General features: G+C 38.1%; 1 protein-coding gene across 6 annotated transcripts in view; it reads right to left on the bottom strand.

The window, feature by feature from the left end:
- KLC1 (kinesin light chain 1) overlaps positions 1 to 18,991 on the bottom strand; it is a 48,235-nt gene that overhangs the window by 24,588 nt on the left and 4,656 nt on the right. For all 6 annotated transcript variants that reach the window (XM_061464119.1, XM_061464116.1, XM_061464115.1 and 3 more), the window contains 2 exons: positions 3,242 to 3,503; positions 669 to 899 (listed from right to left, as the gene is read on the bottom strand). In XM_061464119.1, the coding sequence (XP_061320103.1) occupies positions 669 to 899; positions 3,242 to 3,502 (492 nt within the window). In that variant the 5' untranslated portion in view covers position 3,503. Of the gene's footprint in view, positions 1 to 668; positions 900 to 3,241; positions 3,504 to 18,991 lie in introns of those variants that run through there.

The raw sequence follows: 18,991 nt of genomic DNA, 5'->3' as shown, positions 1-18,991 counted from the left end.
AAACTGAGATCTCTCTCTACTGTGCCATCTAACTTAAGGAAACATAAAAGGGTAACAAGAAGTGCAAATAATCCAGAAGTCTTTTTAAGTGGTAAATTACTTCTATAAATTAATACTGTATCCATTTTCTCTCTGAATCTAAGTATATGTAACACAGTGGGCATGCAGACCATCACAGTGTCTGGCAGAAAGTGATCCAGTAACATCCTATCCTAGTGTAAATTATCAACAGATATAAAACCTGCACACTGATTTCACTAGACGAAAATTAAGCATTTCTCTTGCAGTCAAAATAAGCCATGCCCCCTATGTACTTAGAATCTCTAATAGTTTAAATTCTCCACTTAATTGTTGAGTTTGCAGAAAGAAATTTTTTATTTAGTTTTTCATATTTTTTTAAGATAATATAATCCTATATAAGTATTTATGGATTTTGATTCTCATATGTATTTTGTTATCTACAGACAGAGAAACGTTTCTTCTCTTAAAATAAGAATGAACTCAGGATTTAGAATCTTTCTGCAAACTATGTGACCCTGGTAGAAGGTAAGCATTTTCATGACAAGTTTATGTTAGAGAAATAAAAAAGCTTGCACCACTTCTTGGTAAAAAGGCAGATTACAACACACGTGTACATTTAAGGGGCTTTTTACTACACAGCTACTTACAGATGGTGAAATATCATCATCATATTTTTTTAATTGATTCATGAATTCTAGATGTTTCTTTTCTTCCTCCAGTTGAGCCACAGATTGCTCACTTTTCTGTAGTTTCTGTTGTGTATTGGCTAGTTCATCCCGTAGCCATTGGTTTTCCTGGCATAGCCGACGAACCTGAGCACGCAATTTCTGCTTCTCTGATTCCACTGCATTTAAGTGATTTGACAAGGCCATCATTACCTAGAAAGCAAAAGGTGTCACATGACAGTTCCTCTAGAACGCAGTCTTGTATTTAATCTAAAAAACTTTTATTATTTAAAAATCTGTCAGCTGTGAAATTTGGTGAAGATTTAAGTTTCTCTTCTTCATCTGTCTGGTTTTATCTCAATCTATCTCACTCTTCCTCTCAACTTTTTACCATTTGCCCAGCCAGAATTCACCTGCAGGAAAAAAATACAAAAGCCACAGAAGCAGTCTACTTGGATTGGGCTCTTTTGCTAAGCAAAGTTAAATGAAAAAGACACTTGTTAAGTGAAAGCCAAACACTACATACAGAAGACACTTTCCCTTCACTGTTCACGTAATCTCCCACTGATACACGTAGAACAGTTCACAGCAATCCCACAAAGCACACCTTGTAAGAAACAGTCATTGGCAGTAATACAAATCTTCTTTTAGATGAATCTGAAATCCTGAAGTTATTTAGCATTTCATGTTTCTTTAAAACAAAGTTACCTTGAAGAGTTTTTAAGCTAAATATTTCATGTGAAACAGATGGTGTCCTGACATGAAATTTCTGGTGCCAGAAGAAACACATGAAACCTTTAGAAACTACTTTTCCCTATAAAGGCAAAAACTCCACATATTATTCCTAATACCAATCCAAGTCTCCAGACTTCAGCACCTACTATTTACACATTCAGAATTGTTAATAATTTAAATTACCTGTTCTATTCAAACAGTGGCCATTTTTAACATCAGAAAGTACATTTAGGAGAGTTGTGATAACGGGGTCAACATACTCAAATAACACTGTACACGCTACAATGGCAAACTAAACCCCTTTGTAATCTTACTCTCTAGAATTAACTGGAAGGAAAGTTTGACTGCTGCTTCAGCAACGTCTGTTTCATTTTTACAGAAATAACTCTCGTATCAGACCTACATCCATGTCACAAAAAATCTTTAAATTATTTCCATGTCTAATTTAACTACTGCAAATAATAATAAAAAAATCCTACATTGTTGCAACCCAAAGTGTGCAGGAATGGTAGGTTTATCAGGTTTGAGTGTAGCAGTTTGAAGAATTGCTTCCTAAAAAAAGCACTAAATGCAGACTTCTTGGCTCCTCACCACCACAGTTCATAGAACACCATGTGGGCCAAACTAGGCAGGCACATCTGCAACTGAGGCTGCTAAATCCAACAGAGCCAAGAATCAGAAGTACCTTTTCCGAGTCCCAATACCATGGCAAAATTAGAAGACACAAGTTATTCATGCACAGATCTTCTACAAACACCCACTAAAGGTAACTCTACTATTGTAATTTTATTCCATATCTCTTCTAGTATTTTATTCCAATAGAAGGGATAAAAACTTACACAAAATACTAATAAAAAATGACCTAGTTTGCACCATAATGTCCAGGGGCTCTTTCTACATTGCCAGGTCTGGTAACCCATACTTGTTCATTCTCTCAGGCTTCAATTCATCATAGTCCAATGCACACAACTTCAGATCACCAAACAGTAATAGCTCAACAGCTCGATGAAAAGACTAAGCAGTTACAAAGATAAAGCCTATTAATATAGGGCTGACTCATTGGCATTTTCAACTCATCTGCAAACACTCTGCCATTTTATACCGATGAATGTGTCGCACGACATCAGATTTCAGGTTTCTGACCTAGTACAAAATACCCTAAAGTTGGACTGTAAATACACTCCTAACATCCTGACTAAACGAACATCTTTTCACTCATCTTCTGTAGACAATACCTTCATCAACTAAGATAGTTCAAAGAAGGAGTCCTTTAAGAGTGAAACTTACATTGTATACTCAATTCCCAACCTTTAAAATGCTTTTAGATTCAATTTTGGTTTTGGAAAATATTCAATAAACATTACAGATTCTTGAGATCCAGGAGCATTGTAAGTTATTATAAAGAATCCCAGAATCAAGGGAATATAAACATGAACTTAAGGTTGCAGCAGAGCTCAAAGGTTGGAGCAAATTTATTTGTGTGTGGGAGACATACATATGCAATAATTTAGAGTTAGAATGCCGAAGTTTAGTTCCTGAGTTGCTTACACATTATCCGCCTAATGCTGTGGAAAAGTCTAAACAGCAAATAGCCACTGTCTCACTAAGTAAAGAGGGCTCAATTATGAGCCTCAGTGCTGCAAAGCTGAATGCATAATTTGTAACACAGCAAGACAAATAGTATCTACCTCTACTATTACAGCAGTCTTTTTCCTTAACTTACAATAACAACATAAATGTCCCAGCACATTACTAATACTCAGTAAGGCAAATCTTAGGTCCTCAACATCTGAAATACTTTATTCTTACTGCAGTTTTACCTGTGCTTCACTAAGGCCAAGCTCCAGCATTTCCAGTGACTTTCGAATCATGTTTGATTTTTCCTCAACCAGATTAGTTTCATCATCTTTCTTCAAACATTTCAGTGTTTCAAGTAAACTCTGTAAAATCGAATTGTGTTCATTCTTCAGTGCCTCTAGTCCATTGATCACTTGCTTAGTTTTGGCGATGATTTCATCTTGAGTGAGCTTCTCCAACTTCTCTTCCTTTAAATACACCATTGTGGACATGTTTTCATACATTCTGAAATGGAAGAATACACTAGTTAATCAGAAAGAAAAATAAGCAGTTCTCTATAACTGAATAAAGTTTTCCTTTAAGAAGTCATAAAAAAATACAAATTTTAAATGTATATTCAGAATGCAATTATATTTTTGCACAACCTTCACAATGTTTCAAGTCCTGAGTTTGAACACACAGTTTCAAATTTTCCAGTTTCTATTTCCAGATTCAACATTAACACTAATTCATAAGCCAAGCAAGAACAGAAAGTAAGATGCATACTACAACACAGAGGAAGTCAGGCAAAAACACGAGGAGGTCTGCACTGATGAACAACTAGCTCCTGGACAAACTCCAACACAAAAAGGAAGCCTACAGAGGGTGGAAGCAAGGACAGGAAGGAATACAGAGAAACTGTTCAAGCAGTCAGGGATCAGGTTAGGAAAGATAACGCCCCAGTAGAATTAAATCTGTCCAGAGACATCAAGGGCCACAAGAAAAGCTTGTATAGGTATGCTGTTGACAAAAGGAAGACTAGGGAAAATGGGGGCCCTCTACAGAAGGAAATAGGAGACCTGGTTACCAGGGACATGGGGAAGGCCGAGGTACACAAATTTTTTTTGCCTTGGTGCTCCCCAGCAAAAGCTCCAGCCACACCAACCAGGTCATAGGAGGCAAAGGCAGGGAATGGGAGAATTAAGAATCACCCACTGCAGAAGATCAGGTTTGAGTCCATCTAAGGAACCTGAAAGTGCACAAGTCCATGGGGCCTGATGAAATGCATCCACAGGTCCTGAGGGAACTGGTGGATGAAGTGGCTACACCACTGTCCATCAAATTTAAGAGGTCATGTCAGTCCAGGGAAGTTCCCACTGACTGGAAAAGGGGAAACATAATCCCCATTTTTAAAAGGTTAAACAGGAGAACTACAGGCTGGTCAGTCTCACCTCAGTGCCTGGCAAGATCATGAAGCAGTTTCTCCTGGAAACCATGCTAATGCATGTGGAAAATAAGGAGGTGATTGGTGATAGCCAACATGGCTTCACTAAGGGCAAATTCTGCCTGACAAATTGGTGGCCTTTTACAACAGAGCTACAGCACTGGTGGAAAAGAACAACTGATATCATCTACCTGGACTTGGGCAAAACTGTCCCACACCATAACCTTGCTTCTAAACTGGAGAAACAAGAATTTGATGGATAGACTATTTGGTGGATAGGAATTGGCTGGACAGTCGCACCTGAAGAGTTGCAGTCAACGGCTCAATGTCAAACTGGAGACCAGTGACAAGAGGTGCTGTTCAGAGATCAGTATTGGGACTGCTGGTGTTAAACATCATTTGGCAGTGACATGGACAACAGGATTGAGTGTACCGTCAGCAAGTTTGCTGATGACACCAAGCTGAGTGGTATGGTCAACATGCTGGAGAAAAAGGATGCCATCCAGAGGGACCTTGACACAATTGAGAGGGGGCCTGCGTGAACCTCATGAACTTCTAATGCAAGGCCCTGCACCTGGGTCAGGGCAATCCTAAGCACAACTACAGGCTCGACAGAGAGTGGACTGAGAGCAGCTATGAGGAAAAAGACCAGGGGTGTTGGCTGATGAGAGGCTCAACATGACCTGGCAGCATGTGCTTGCAGCCCAGAAAGCCAACTGTATGCTGGGCTGCATCAAAAGGAGTGAGACCAACAGGGAGAGGGAGGTGATTCTCCCCCTCTACTCTGCTCTCATGAGACCCCAACATGGAGTACTACGTCCAGCTCTGGGGCTCCAAACACAAGAAGGATGTGGACCTGTTGGAGAGAGTCCAGAGGAGGGCCACAAAGATGCTCAGCAGGCTGGAGTACCCCTCCTGTGAAGACAGACTGAGAGAGTTGGGGTTGTTCAGCCTGGAGAAGAAAAGGCTCCAGGGAGAACTTGCAACAGTCTTTCAGTACCTTAAGGGGGCCTACAATAAATCTAGAATGTTTTTTTTACAAGAGCATGTAGGAACAGGAATCATGAGAAAAAACATCCTTTTCCAGTGAGAAGGAAACACCATCTTTATCCTTTTCCAAGGGCTACAGAAGCTGTTACCACTATGTATTTTGAAAATAACAACTGCCCCCTAAGATTACTTTACATTCATTATTGGAACTCTGCAGCTAAATATATGCATTCAATTGCCTACAGGTTAGGTGCAGCAGTTCTGATGAAGTTGCAGCTGCCTCATGCTGGAAAATGTTTAGTATAACACAACACTTGCAAGAAACATTTCACTGTGCAATTTTGTCAGTACCTCTTGCACTACTTTAAGGCTGGCAGATATCTGGATGCTTCTCAAATTCAAATGAAGATGAAAAAAAGTTTAGAAACTCAAGTAACTTTCTTATCACACACGCTGTTACTGAAGTGACAAGTATAACACTGTAAAAATACAGACTGAAGACATGGAAACCACTTGATATGTTTTAAATGTTGCCGGAAAAATGTTCAACAATGAACTGAGGAATTGCTCCTTTATACTTAAGATATTTATATCTTCGGGTGAACCAGGGAATATAAATTAGAATAAAGTAGGTAAGATTTTTCAAGAGCAATAAATTAGCACATTTATATGAAGACATTTGGAGAAGCTTCAATAAACTAACATTTAGATTAATCATCTAATCTGTATTAAAATTCTGTACAGAAATAAGTCTAGTTTTAGAAGGCAAAAAAAAAAATTACAACCACTTAAATCTTGAATAAGAGTGCTGTAAGAAACATGGATATATATGCACCACTTTCTGACAACAGCCAAAGGATGTGGTGTTATGCTCTTGTATTACATTCAATTCTGGAAAAAAAAAAAAAACACCAAAACTGCAAACAAAAAGTGTCCCCTGTTTATGAAGACTCAAAATTACCCACATTGCCTCCTGCAATACAGTACCTAAAAGGCATACCCATTTGTCACAAAAGAGGTGAACACTACGCTGGTTTATTTTGTAATAATCTATTGTCTGAAAACACCATGTGGGGAAGCAGTGAATTTGGTTTTATACAGTTGAATGCAAGAACTTCACATTCACGAATATATGCAATAGACAGCATATACATCCATATAAAAAAATCAGCTCACCAAAGCCTGATAAGAATGGTATTTACACGTTTCCCACTTAAAACCTGAGAACTATTACCCAGAATGCTTCAACGACATTTTTAAAGCACATACTCTGTGAAATTGTGTATAAAAATGAACTGCAATTTAATATGAGCCAAATTTGCAAATGCATGCTTCTAACATGCACAGTCATATAAGAAACTGTTATGAATTACACTAACTTCAGCATACAACACAACCCTAATTACCATCAACTTTCACACCTTTAATCAACAATTTTCATCCTGAATACAAAGAACTGAACCTTCGAGGATTGTTAGGCAAACAGCAGAGGACATGTAATGAATAGGTAATTCCATTTTGTATTAGAGAAGTTCGGAGAAATGAGATTTTTAAATACCTAGGTTTTCTACAACATTCTGAAGTATGTGATCATTTGTCTGTCTTACATGAACAGGGGTAACAATTCTTCTGTGTGCTTCAGTATTTTGTAGTCATTCTACACTGAAGATGAAAGGCGGGTACATGCATCTACATGTAATACATATAGAGATGCTGTTTAAAAGAAACTGCACATTTTAACCACACCCAGAGAAGTTTAATTAATTATAGGTGATGAATACAGATAAATTAACAGCCATTCACTGTTAAGAAAAGGCTACACAAAACCATTCAATAAAGTAACACCAAAACTGTATTAGACCTTGCAATGGTCATGCCTTCATGCAAACAGAATACAGAAGTCTGGGAAGTACCTATCTGACATATGAAGTCAGTCACAGAATCATAGAATGGTTTGGGTTGGAAGGGACCTTCAAGATCACTTAGTTCCATCAGAATCAGTCACATAGCTCTGGCTGAATACACTGAAGCCGCAATGGAAGAAGGCTAAGTCAGCACAGAAGCTTCTGAGGAAAGTAAAAGGAGGTTTAAACGCTATAGGACAAAAGTATGCTTAAAGCCCATGGCAGCAGTAGACCTAATTTACAAATACATGCTTCTCATCTCAATCCAGTGTGCCAGATTTTTAAACTACCTCATTCTAAACCAAATATAGCTATAAGCTTTCACTGTCTCAGACCTACCAGTACAAGCAACTGTACTGGTAGCTGGCATCAAGTCAAAAGCTGCATCAAGACACATATTTGAAGGTCCATGCAGCCTAGAGGAGACTTCTAAAGTCTCCTCTAGTGAAAACTGTTAGAATCCTGATCTCTCCCACTGACAAGAAAGGAATAAATTTTTCTGCATAGGTTTTTTTTTGTAGATTGTGTTTGTGAGAATAATTTACAAGGAGAATAACAAATACATAATTTATCATATTGTCAGATATGATTTGTTCTAGGAGAAAGATTAATGAATAAATATCTAATATCTTTTAAGAGTAGCGGGTGTGGTGTTCATCAAACAAGGCCATATTTGACTAGGCAATTGTACAATTACTTTTGTATACCCTAAGGCAACAAATGCCATACAGGAAGCAAAAAAGCTACATGTGTGTGCAGGAAATAGGCATGCATGTATACAGAGGAAGAGAGATAAAATCTACCATGCCTTTCTATTGTCACTTTTCGAAAATGTTAATTCTTTCTTCCTCTATTTTTTCCCTACAGAAAAAAAGGGCATAGTAAAAGGCTACTTTGTCAGTTTTATACAAGTACAGTGAACTGCAAATTTTACCTCTTACAGGGCAGGAATTAGCCATACTAATTTTTCATTAATTTCACAATTCAAAACAAAAGAAAAAGTTAAAACACACAAAGGTTTTGCTGGAAAACAGAATTTTGGATTAAAAAAAAAATGAAATGCAGCCAGAGTGGCACACTGGCCAGCTGGCTTAAGCAGTTTACGTATCATATTAAATATGTGCCTACGTAGACCTAAAGTATTACCTTCCTGGTTTATTTACCACAACACAAATTATGCTGAAGTACAGAAATCACCTAACACTTTCCAACACTTTTAAAGAGAAATCAAGCATTTGTCTTCAAACACAAAATATTAATGAACTTGGACAGATAAACATAAAAAGTCCTACAATGACACCCATTAAAGAGGATTTTGCAGAATTTTGTAACATAGACTCCAGTCAAAGAAGTTGATTGAGAACAGCAAGAATCTGAAGCAAAAAAAGCTCAGAGTCAAGTCTACTGTCTTTCAGTCATATAACTGCTCAGATAATATCATATATTCTCTGAGATATCATATACAAAAGACTTAAGTGGCTGTATTTTTAATCACTTTAAGTATTTTGTTATACATAAAACTTTAAAACCAACTGTACTAATAATGCTGACTTCACATTTTGTGCCTAAATTCAAACAGATGCAAGACATATCCAAATTAGCTAATTAAGCTCTTCAACTTACATTTAAGGACCTGTTAAACATACATAGCTTTTCCTACTCCACTACTTTTTAAAAAGTGTAATTTCCCTGCAGATCACCTCAAAGAATTCTTGAACTAACCCATGTAACCATATGAAAATGTCTTTGTGTCGGAAAACTTATAAAAGGTAAAACATTTTTCTAAGAAACAACAAGGTTATTTGTTTCCTTGACTAAAGATTAAAATGGGTCCTAAAGAAAAATAAACAAACAAAAACAGTTCTGATTTTTTTATGCCCTTGTTATGTATCCTTGAGTATTCCTTTTCTTAGTACTGATGTTTTCATTATTTGTCAGATTTCAAGTACTAAAAGCTTGGAAGATAAAATTTTAATGTATCCTTTGTCTGATCATTATTGTTTTAAAAACACAATTTAATAAAAGTCTGTAAACTGCTGTGACAAGTCAAAATCTCCCTCAACCTTTTCACTGAAACATACACATAAGAGACAGAATAGCTAAAAACTACAGAATAATGTGTCTTCATGCAAGAAAGAGCATATCATCTTCCTAACAGTAAAAGCTACTGCAAGACTGGCTCAAGCCACACCTATGGGTCCTGACATCTACAAGCACTGCAAACTCCACAAGGATATAGTACATATTAATTTGATTTCTTTTTTGTATCTCCAATATCTACCTATCTGCTCACTGTTTTGTAACAGCAATCTATTCAGGGTTTTTAACCTAATTTTACTCTTGGTTCCTCCTTAATTAAATGGCAAGGCTCAGTGTCCTGCATCTGGCATGAGCTTGTTTCATTTTGTATTAGCTGCAAATTTCAAGTCATTAATGCCCTGTTTAGACCAAGAACACATCTCATTATGATGCAGAGAGCTGACCAATGTACAGGGGGGTTGTACAAGGGGGTTAGAGGAATTTGCTTGCTTAAACAAAAGTATTATCTATTGTAAATGCCTGCTAAGCAGAACAAAGGCACCTGGTCCTATTGATAAGGAAAAGCAGACACTTGGTCCTATTGATAAGCAGCTATTGATAAGGAAATGCAGGCACTTGATCCTATTGATAAGCAGCTATTGATAAGGAAAAGCAGACACCTGAATCTACTGATAAGGGGGAGAAGCAGATGGTTTATGGCTGGGATACCGACCAAACCCTAAGGCCATATGTGAAGACTGAAAGGTGAAAAGTGCAAGAAGAGGAAGACTCATTTACTTCATCTTGAAGACTCCTACCCACAGGAGGAAGACTCAGTTACTTCATCTTGAGACCCCTGCCCATGACCAGAGGGGGCACTGCGCAGGTGCAGAGGACCTTCTGGCTCATTATAATACGAAGCGGGGATAGGACATGAATATGTATAGGCGTGTTGTGCAACCTTATGAATATATATAACTTTAGAGAATAAATGTAGAGGGAAACAACACTGAGGTACGCATGACTTTGAGGAATTATCCCCGTGCGTCTCAGCGCTGAATAAAAAGCATACCTACTTTACAACTTTAACGAGTTGTGGAGTCAATCCGCGCATCAATTACATCATGGAACACACTATCTTGCAAAACTGAGAGCTGGTGTAACTGCTAATCTTCACGATGTGGAAAACTGCCTTCTCAAACAGTCCTCAAAAGATCACAGGCCTTCCACGCACAAGACAGAAAGGCCACCAACCAAAGGCAAGAGATGAAAAAAGAGTCTGCTGAGGGATATGAGTAGTTTGTCAAACGCTACATTAACTGTTCCCCTTCCTAACAAGGCACCTCAGCAACACACTAGTCAGAAATGGCAAGGATGAATCACCCACGGATGTCTTTCATATGCTTAGAAAGGTATTTGTAAAAGGACTCAGATAAGAAACACTATAGTTTGAATATACTGCTGCTATGGATTACAGTCAGAAATCTCCGAGTTTGAAAGCACAATGGTTACTTGTCATTTGGGTGTGGTTTTTTAATATAAGACGTTAATTTTTCTTTCTCTGTGAGGCTACTTATTCTATCACAAGTCATATTCCCATGCATAAGAAAATTTACAATCTTCATCTTTGTTTGACCTACCCTCCTTTTAATTAAAATTATCCCTTTACACTCAGGAATTTTATTTCAATACATTCATCTCTAACCCCACAAACAAAAGAGAGTAGCTTTTTCCTCTTGACATATTCAGAACTGTAGCTGAACTGCCAATGCTATCTGGCACTCTTCTTATCATACTAGATTTAAATCCATATATGAGCCTTTACAGAATATAAAGTCATGAACTGCACTTGCAAACAGTGTCCTGCTGGAGGTCAGCCTTAAGGTACACTTGCTGACCCAGTTCTATAAACAGAATACTGCTGCACTTCCGTACTGCCTCAGGCTTCCAAATACACTATCTCCAAAAGTGTCTTCACAATTCAGCATACATATGCACAAGCCACCCTAAAAATAACTCAGTGGGAACAATTAGCAGCACATAGTGGAGGCCGTAAATCACTGACCTGAAGCAGGTAAGAAGATGGTGTTGCACATGCGTAGCAACCAACATTAAGCTACAGAGAAGTCTTTTAGAAAACATGATGAGTTTGGAGAAAAAAAAAAAACAACAAACAAACAATAACAACACAGAATTAACCCTGTGGATTCATTTTTCTATCAACTTCCAGCTAGTAAGCATCAGGATTCAAAAAAACCTTACTGTGCTCCTTCTTCCAGCCTTCAACTTGGCACTAACCCTGCATGTAGGAGTCTGCCCTACCACCTGGATACCGTGCATACCTTCATTTTAAGCACAGTAAATATTGTAAAAAGGACATCTCTAGTCCTTTAATGTCACGGGCACATATCCTAATAAAAAGATCAGAATCACGTTCATAGGTTGATCTACAACCTTAAAAACACAAGATATTTGTGTTGGTAAGCAAACTGGACAAACACGCATACTTTGTAAAGAGTTAACATTTATAAAAAGGTAAACATAAAAATTTCTGAAGAAATGCACAACAAGCATGGGACAGCTTGACTAAAACATGTAAAACACTAAAAACTTCAATACTAGCAAGAGATTTCCCATTGGACTAACATGGCTGCTGCTCTTCTGACAAGACTGGCAGGTGCAGCCTCTTCTCCACATCACATCAGTGGGAAAAGGCTGCATAAGCACATGTTCTAACCCTGCTTCACAACAGCATCAACCTTTGAAAAACACTGCAGACTGTAGGAAACCCTAATGGTCATCAATAAACCCATCCACTGCATTAAACTATGTTTAAGTGAAGAGGATTATGTCCTTGTTTAAGTGAAAAGGATTATGTCCTTGTTTAAGTGAACAACACAGGGACTGTATACTTGCCTTGATAAATCTCAGAATCTTTAAACATCACAGCCTGCTATATAGAAAAACATTAATGCCTTTCAGGAGAAGTCTCTGGATTCTTTGGAAGATTACAAAATTACTATGGAGAAGAGCATGCAAACAAACCATATTTGCTAATAAAAGAGATGATAGCTCAAATCGCTCCTATAAAACCTGTTGCAAGGGTGATGCTGACTGTTCTCTTTGAGAACAGTCAAGCTAAGAAGATTTGCACCACTGAGAAAGCACAAGCTATGAAGACTTGCACTGCTGTGGAGTCCTTTTATTTAGGATTTCTATAGCATGCCGTATCAACACTGATGAAGCATATACTGTTTCTTAGCAATCATAGTTATTTCTGTAAGTAGCAATCTTAACACTATTTTAAAATAAATACTTTTGCATATTTTGAGATAACTGACAAAAAAACCTTCAGAGTAATTTCAGCCTTCAGTCTTCCTTCTTTTGTAGAAAGTAAACTGTTTTCATTGAAATTATAACTTCCTGCTGAAACAGTTAATGCAGTAAAATAATTCTTACATAGTACAAAACTACTAAGTGGCATGAAAGCATCCTGTAACTATACAGATTATTCTTCCCTTTAAATAAAAGATTATGGTGTCAATCCCTTGACAGTACTCCACTGAAGAAACACTAGCTACTAGGTAGCGTTTCAATTATCATGATACAATCAAGCCTCTAACATTTAACTGCAGACAATCCAGATGACCTGCCAATCTATTTCCAAACTCTCTTTTAGATTTAACCGTATCTGTAATTCTATAGTGCTGCAGACCATGGCCAAATACCACCTTACTCCTCCTGCTCACATACTGCAGCAGTAGGGACCCTTGGATGATACAGCTACCCTCACACACACATCATTATGCCTTCCCCCACTATTTGTGTGAAAGGAATCAAGGGAAAATATTCTCTTTCTGGCATATCTCACCCACTACATTTTACCTTTCTGAAGCCCTAAAAATAGACAGTGATTAAAACACAGAATAGTCACATAACCTAAAATCACAGTGGGTTATTTCCCGTGGGAAGTGGCAGCTGTTTAAATCCTAACATCAGACTGCAAGTATCATATGTAAGAGAAAAACATACTCTCTGTGTACATTCTTAAGCCCTTCTACCACCTCAGGTTTCAAATGACACTGCACGGAAATAAGATCCTTCTATGCATTTTTAATCACATCAAAGATGAGTCTTTCTGAAAGCTGAAGCAAGTGAAAGAGAAATTTGACAGGCACGTCTAAGGTTGCTTAGTAGACCCAGTCAAAAGTCTAAAGGAACTACACTAAAAGCCATACTTTCATGAAAGTACATGCTTTTTTAACTTTGTTAACCAAGGTTACTATCATCTGTTATAGGCTGGTGGTACGTAACTTCCTTACTCAAAATCTGAAACAACATACTTGGTTAACATCCTCAGACCTGTGACAAGATGACAACCCCATTCTTTTCCAGAACAATAAAATTCAATACAAATGTCTTCTGCTATTTAAGAGTCCTGAGCAAAGAGCTCTAATGCCAATTTGTTAATTTAGTTATGTCCATGCAATTTCTAAAGACAGACTGCAGATCACTGTGCATTCTACCCCTTGGAGCAAGGGAGCTGTCTCTTTTTTTTTGTACTCTTGCTGTGTCAACAGCAAACAGCATCTGCTGATCTTCCTCAAAGCCAGCACTTCCTTAGTTTCTTGTGAGCACTAATAAACGCTTCCAAGCAGCCACCAATGGACCTCAAGAAAGCAGAGCATTTTGCCTGGTCATTAAAACACTGACAAACGAAACAGCCTAGGCCACAGGGGACTTATGCTTATGACCACAAAACCCACCTCACTGGATCATTTTAACAAAATGATCACAACCGTATTAAGAGTACTTACATGAAGACAGAATAAACAAATGCAACAGAAGGCAGATGTAGAATAATTTTAAAAGTCATCATATTTACCCTCACTTATTAAAAATGCTTGTCACAAAAAACAACAATACATCCGGAAAAATCACAGCTACTTGTGTACAGAAAATATTATAGTTCAGTATTTTGTAGTTAAGAAGACATGCTTCATGAATTACCTACTTAAACTGCATTGAAAGGAAATTTTGAAAGATACTGTCAAAGACAGTCTGAGTTACAAATCCATCATTACTATCAAATTCCAGTTTTTACAGGCAATATTCCAAGAATCTACATTTATTTGTGCGGAAATAGCACATGGCTCCTTATGGACCTGCCAACTTGTGCAACCATGTCTTCGGTGAATCTTGAGTATCGATAAGACATTTTTAACAGCTGCTTCTAGCCAGTGAAAGTGTCTCTGGACACACTGGAGACTGGAATAGAGGTACAGTAATAGCGAAGTATTTTCAAACTTGCCTTGCGATTTTAAGCTGTCAATACCACAGACAAAACATTTTTAGAGCTTGACTCATTTTGCATTGCTATTTTTGGACAAGAACTGCTTTATTGACTTATCAAAGTAAGTATCTACCTCCATTATCTATTTATATTAACTCTAAATACCACTTAGGTAAAAGCACAGGAATGTTCCCATCAAATTGGACTTCCATAATGCATTAAAAACCCTATCACCTTCCACTTACCACCATCAGCCCTATAATCTTAACCAAATCTACTTTTTATGGCATACCTATAACCATCATAAAAAATGCACACAGGAAGGGCAGAAAAGGCCGCATACTGCCTCATATTATTGGATCTGTGTGGGAAGCTTTGCTGACAATTTACTGTAAGTACAGATTATGTTGCTTTTACACACTTGAGGACATTGAAGAGAAAGGTTACCTGAACCAAAATGAAAAAGCCAGCAATTTCTTCTGCAGACATAAAAGGAACATCCACTAACTTTCTTCAACACACACCAGCCTTTAGGTTTAACAAATCCTTAAATCTGGTTTTGAAGCTACCTAACAGCTTCCACTAAGATGCACAAACTGTGCAGTCTCCCTTCAAGCTTCAGAAAACACAGACCCCTCCCCCTCCAATCATTCTTCCACTGAAAAACAAAGAAACACAAAACCACCAACCTTCTTCCAAAACAACTACAGAGAGAGAATTGCATAATTAAATTGTGCAGGTACTGTCCTTAATATTAAGAAGAAATTACTTTACCCCCTTAAATACTACATTAAAATTGATATTTTCAATGGCAATCAACAAGTATCACTAATAGTTTTTTACACCTTACAAATTTTGTTTCATATAAAGAATAACAAATGATGCAGTCACCTAGAAAAACAACCTCATATCACTCACTGTTCCTTGCCTGCTACAGCAGAGAGGAGATTTTGCTGTAAAACTGGAAATAATTTCCTTGTTAAGTCCTCAATAACGTGCAGGGTTTATTCAGATGGTCTAAACTCTACTGGACGAGGAGGTAGAGAGCACTACAGCAGTCCTTAACCTAGCGTTTGACAAAGAGAACTTAACATTCTGTGCACTCACACCTGAGGATGAAACCATAGTTTTAGCCCCTTCTTCAGTGATCTTTCACATCTATTATTTATCTTTGCTAGCACTGGAGCACTGAGTGCTCCTCTGGGACTCCTGAAATACTGGCTGTGATAACACTAGTGTGACAGTTCCTCCATCCTGCTGCAGTACTCTACTCTTCTGGTGGACTGACACAGAACAGAAGCACATACTAACGGGAAAACAGACACAAAAGAAGTTACATTTTTAATATTATTTTTAAACCGTCTCACTTGGATAACCCTGTTTTGAAATGAGACAAGGAGGCACAAAAATGTAATCAGTTCTAAGTAATGTTAAGTTTGATGGCTTTTTTAATGGAAAACAACTGCGGTGCTTGAAGGTAGTTGACATAGTTTCAGGACCTCAGTACAAAAGGTGTGAGAAAAGCAGAACAGGACAGGACCTGGGGATGGGGAGTATCTGGGACTAGCAGATGTCCAGGGTGGGCACAGATAAACTAACTGATAAGTAAAAGAACAGGATGATTGCTATGCTTGGGGTGTTAATAAACCCATTAAGCTGGTGTAAGCATCTACTAGGGAGTATCCCGGACTAGCAGATGCCCAGGATGAGAGCAGTTAAACTAACTGGTAAGTAGAAGGCCAGGATGATTGCTATGTCTGTAATGTTAATTAAGATTGTTGGGAAAAGTAAACGACCCTTAAAGACCACCACATTTTTGCATGCATGCCGGAAACTTTTTGGAAAATGATGTAATATGCTCAGTGACCATACAAGGATAACCAGTATAGCAATTCGGGGACACAGTTAGGAGGAGCTATCCCCCGTGTCTCCCGGCGCCGCAATAAAGAATACCTGCTTGTCAACTTGAAACTCTGCTGGAAAGTTTATTCCTGGAGTTTTCTCCGAATCAGAAAGCATCCCCCTGGGGAATGATGGCAGAGCAGTCACTTCCCAAAGCAAGTGTGCTTCAAAACAACATACCATGCACTTGCAAGTGTTGCTCCATGTGCAGCCCGACTACAGACCAAAAAAAAAAAAAGGAAAAAGAGAACAAGGGAAAAGGAAAAAAAAAAAAAAAGACAAGAAAAAAAAAAAGGAAACAAAAAAGTCAGCAAGATTATTTCCAGCCATTTGTTAACAACTGGGCAGGGATCAAGACTCAAGATTGAATGGCCACACAAACTACTAGCAGGCACTTTGCAAACCCCACTGACAGCTGCTTTCAAAATATCTGTTGTGCCTTTGCCCTACACCTGCATTCTGCACAAACTCAGAAACTATTTTCTAAGTTAAACAATGTATTGTAACAGAAATGGCAGAAATGTAAATTATTGTGAGAGAAATTGACACTAACTGAATAAGACTTTAGAGCACTGTAACTGAATCACTGATCTGCCTGTATCTCCTTTTTGAACAATGGAAAGAAGATATAATTAAGTAACAGCAAATTACTGGGACACTGAGTCAAAGTCATCCTGTGGTGCCTCTTGCCTTTTCAAAAGGTATAGGATGGGTAAAACATCATCGAAAAAATGAGGACATTTGGCTAAGACACCTATCAGTTAACATAACAAAAAACTACCTGTCATCTCTGCAGGATTTCTTAAACCCCAAGGAATGCCTGCCAAGCACCAGCATTCTGTGTTCCAGAATGCTCCCAGACCAGAAGCCTGCAGGCAGTTTTATCAATTCCTGTTAAATGTAGATCTGCCTTACAGGAGGCATAGCCATCAGGTTCACACACCAAACCTTCCCACTATATACTCTACAATATATCACTCCTCAAAATTAATGTATCTTCCTGATTAATGCATTCATCCATACCTCTAGTAAGATCTCTAGGTCACTATCATGTGTGTCAGCATACTGGCAAAAATCCCCGTGACTCCTGTGCCCCTCCATATTTCAATACAGTAATAGCTATTATACTGCATGCAACTGGGCTACATCCAGGGAAATGATAAATATAAACAACAGTGCATTCTTATCTCTTACTGCCTTCTGCGTACACAAGAATTTAGAGACACAAATGGCCACTGATTGATCTGGTCTGGCTTCCTACAAACACAAGACCATCAGCATTCATTCACTAAGGCTATGGGTAGAAATAATACCCTGGTGATGCTCCTCATGCAGTCAAACATTCCATTCACATCCCCCATCATTCCAACACAAACACCCATTTGTAATGAATCCAACCACTGGATTATTTTTCAGTCACAACCAAGGGGACAGAAAAGTAAAAGGACCAGGACACTAACACAGCCAAAACACATCTATTTCCCCAGGCTGCCATGCAGTGAGCTGTGTTAACTGAATAAGGACTACATAAACCAGCACTGAGACTGAAGACGAGTTCAACTATATCCGTAAGAGTCTGATTACATAATCCTATTTGTATCAGCAGAAACATTTGAGGAGGTTGTTGTCCTGTCCCCATCTCAAACCTATAACCTCATCTATATCCTCACATATTACCACCCCACTAGTTGCATTAATCCAACTATACACAGCCACCCTCTACACTGATGCGGCGAGGAGAAACTCCCACTTTTTTAACCAATCCCTCTCTCTCTAATACACACCAAGTATGATTTTGGGGAGGCAGGAAGGAACATTCAGTTTAAGCATGTAAACAAACGAAATGTCAAAGGTGAGGCTATTGTAAAATCCACTCACAGTGAAGGACTATCAGCAGTCACTCTGAAATGGAAGCTGCTCAAAGTGGAAGAGAAGGATAAACTGTGACTTTTCTACACTACTCATGCTCACATTGTTTGATAAAGGAACATCCACAGATACACACAGTCTTAAAAACAATATTCTATTCAGGTAAGAAGAGGAAAAAAAAAAGGGGGGGGGGGAGAAAAGAAAGCAGACCCACACCCAACACAGAACGTGCCTCCCCCCTGCTAGTCCATAACCTTACATACTTTGCCTCAGCTACTGTCAGCTGGAAAGAGCAAACTCAAGATACATCACAGGAATGCAGCTATTGCAATCCCTTAAAAAGTTTAAAACCACCACCCCGTACATGAGTAATGAACAGCACGCATACACAAATAATAGCACAGTGCTAGTAATCTTAATTTTCTATTAACATTTAACTACTTGTGCTGTCGACAGACAAAGCACAAAATTAGAACACTATAAAATACCAGTAGTAATAAGCTGCACAGCAGCACAGGATTTAAGAAAACATTTATGAATTTATGAAAACAGTGTTTGTAGACAATGCAAATTACTAGGAATTAAGATATAC

The sequence above is a fragment of the Pezoporus flaviventris genome, unplaced genomic scaffold, assembly GCF_033815535.1.
Source record: "Pezoporus flaviventris isolate CSIRO_AGI_PZ_B2104156 unplaced genomic scaffold, CSIRO_AGI_Pfla_v1 ptg000036l, whole genome shotgun sequence".
NCBI lineage: Eukaryota > Metazoa > Chordata > Aves > Psittaciformes > Psittacidae > Pezoporus > Pezoporus flaviventris.
The sequence above is the reverse complement of the archived record's forward strand: the minus strand, read 5'-3'. Positions and strand labels throughout refer to the sequence as shown.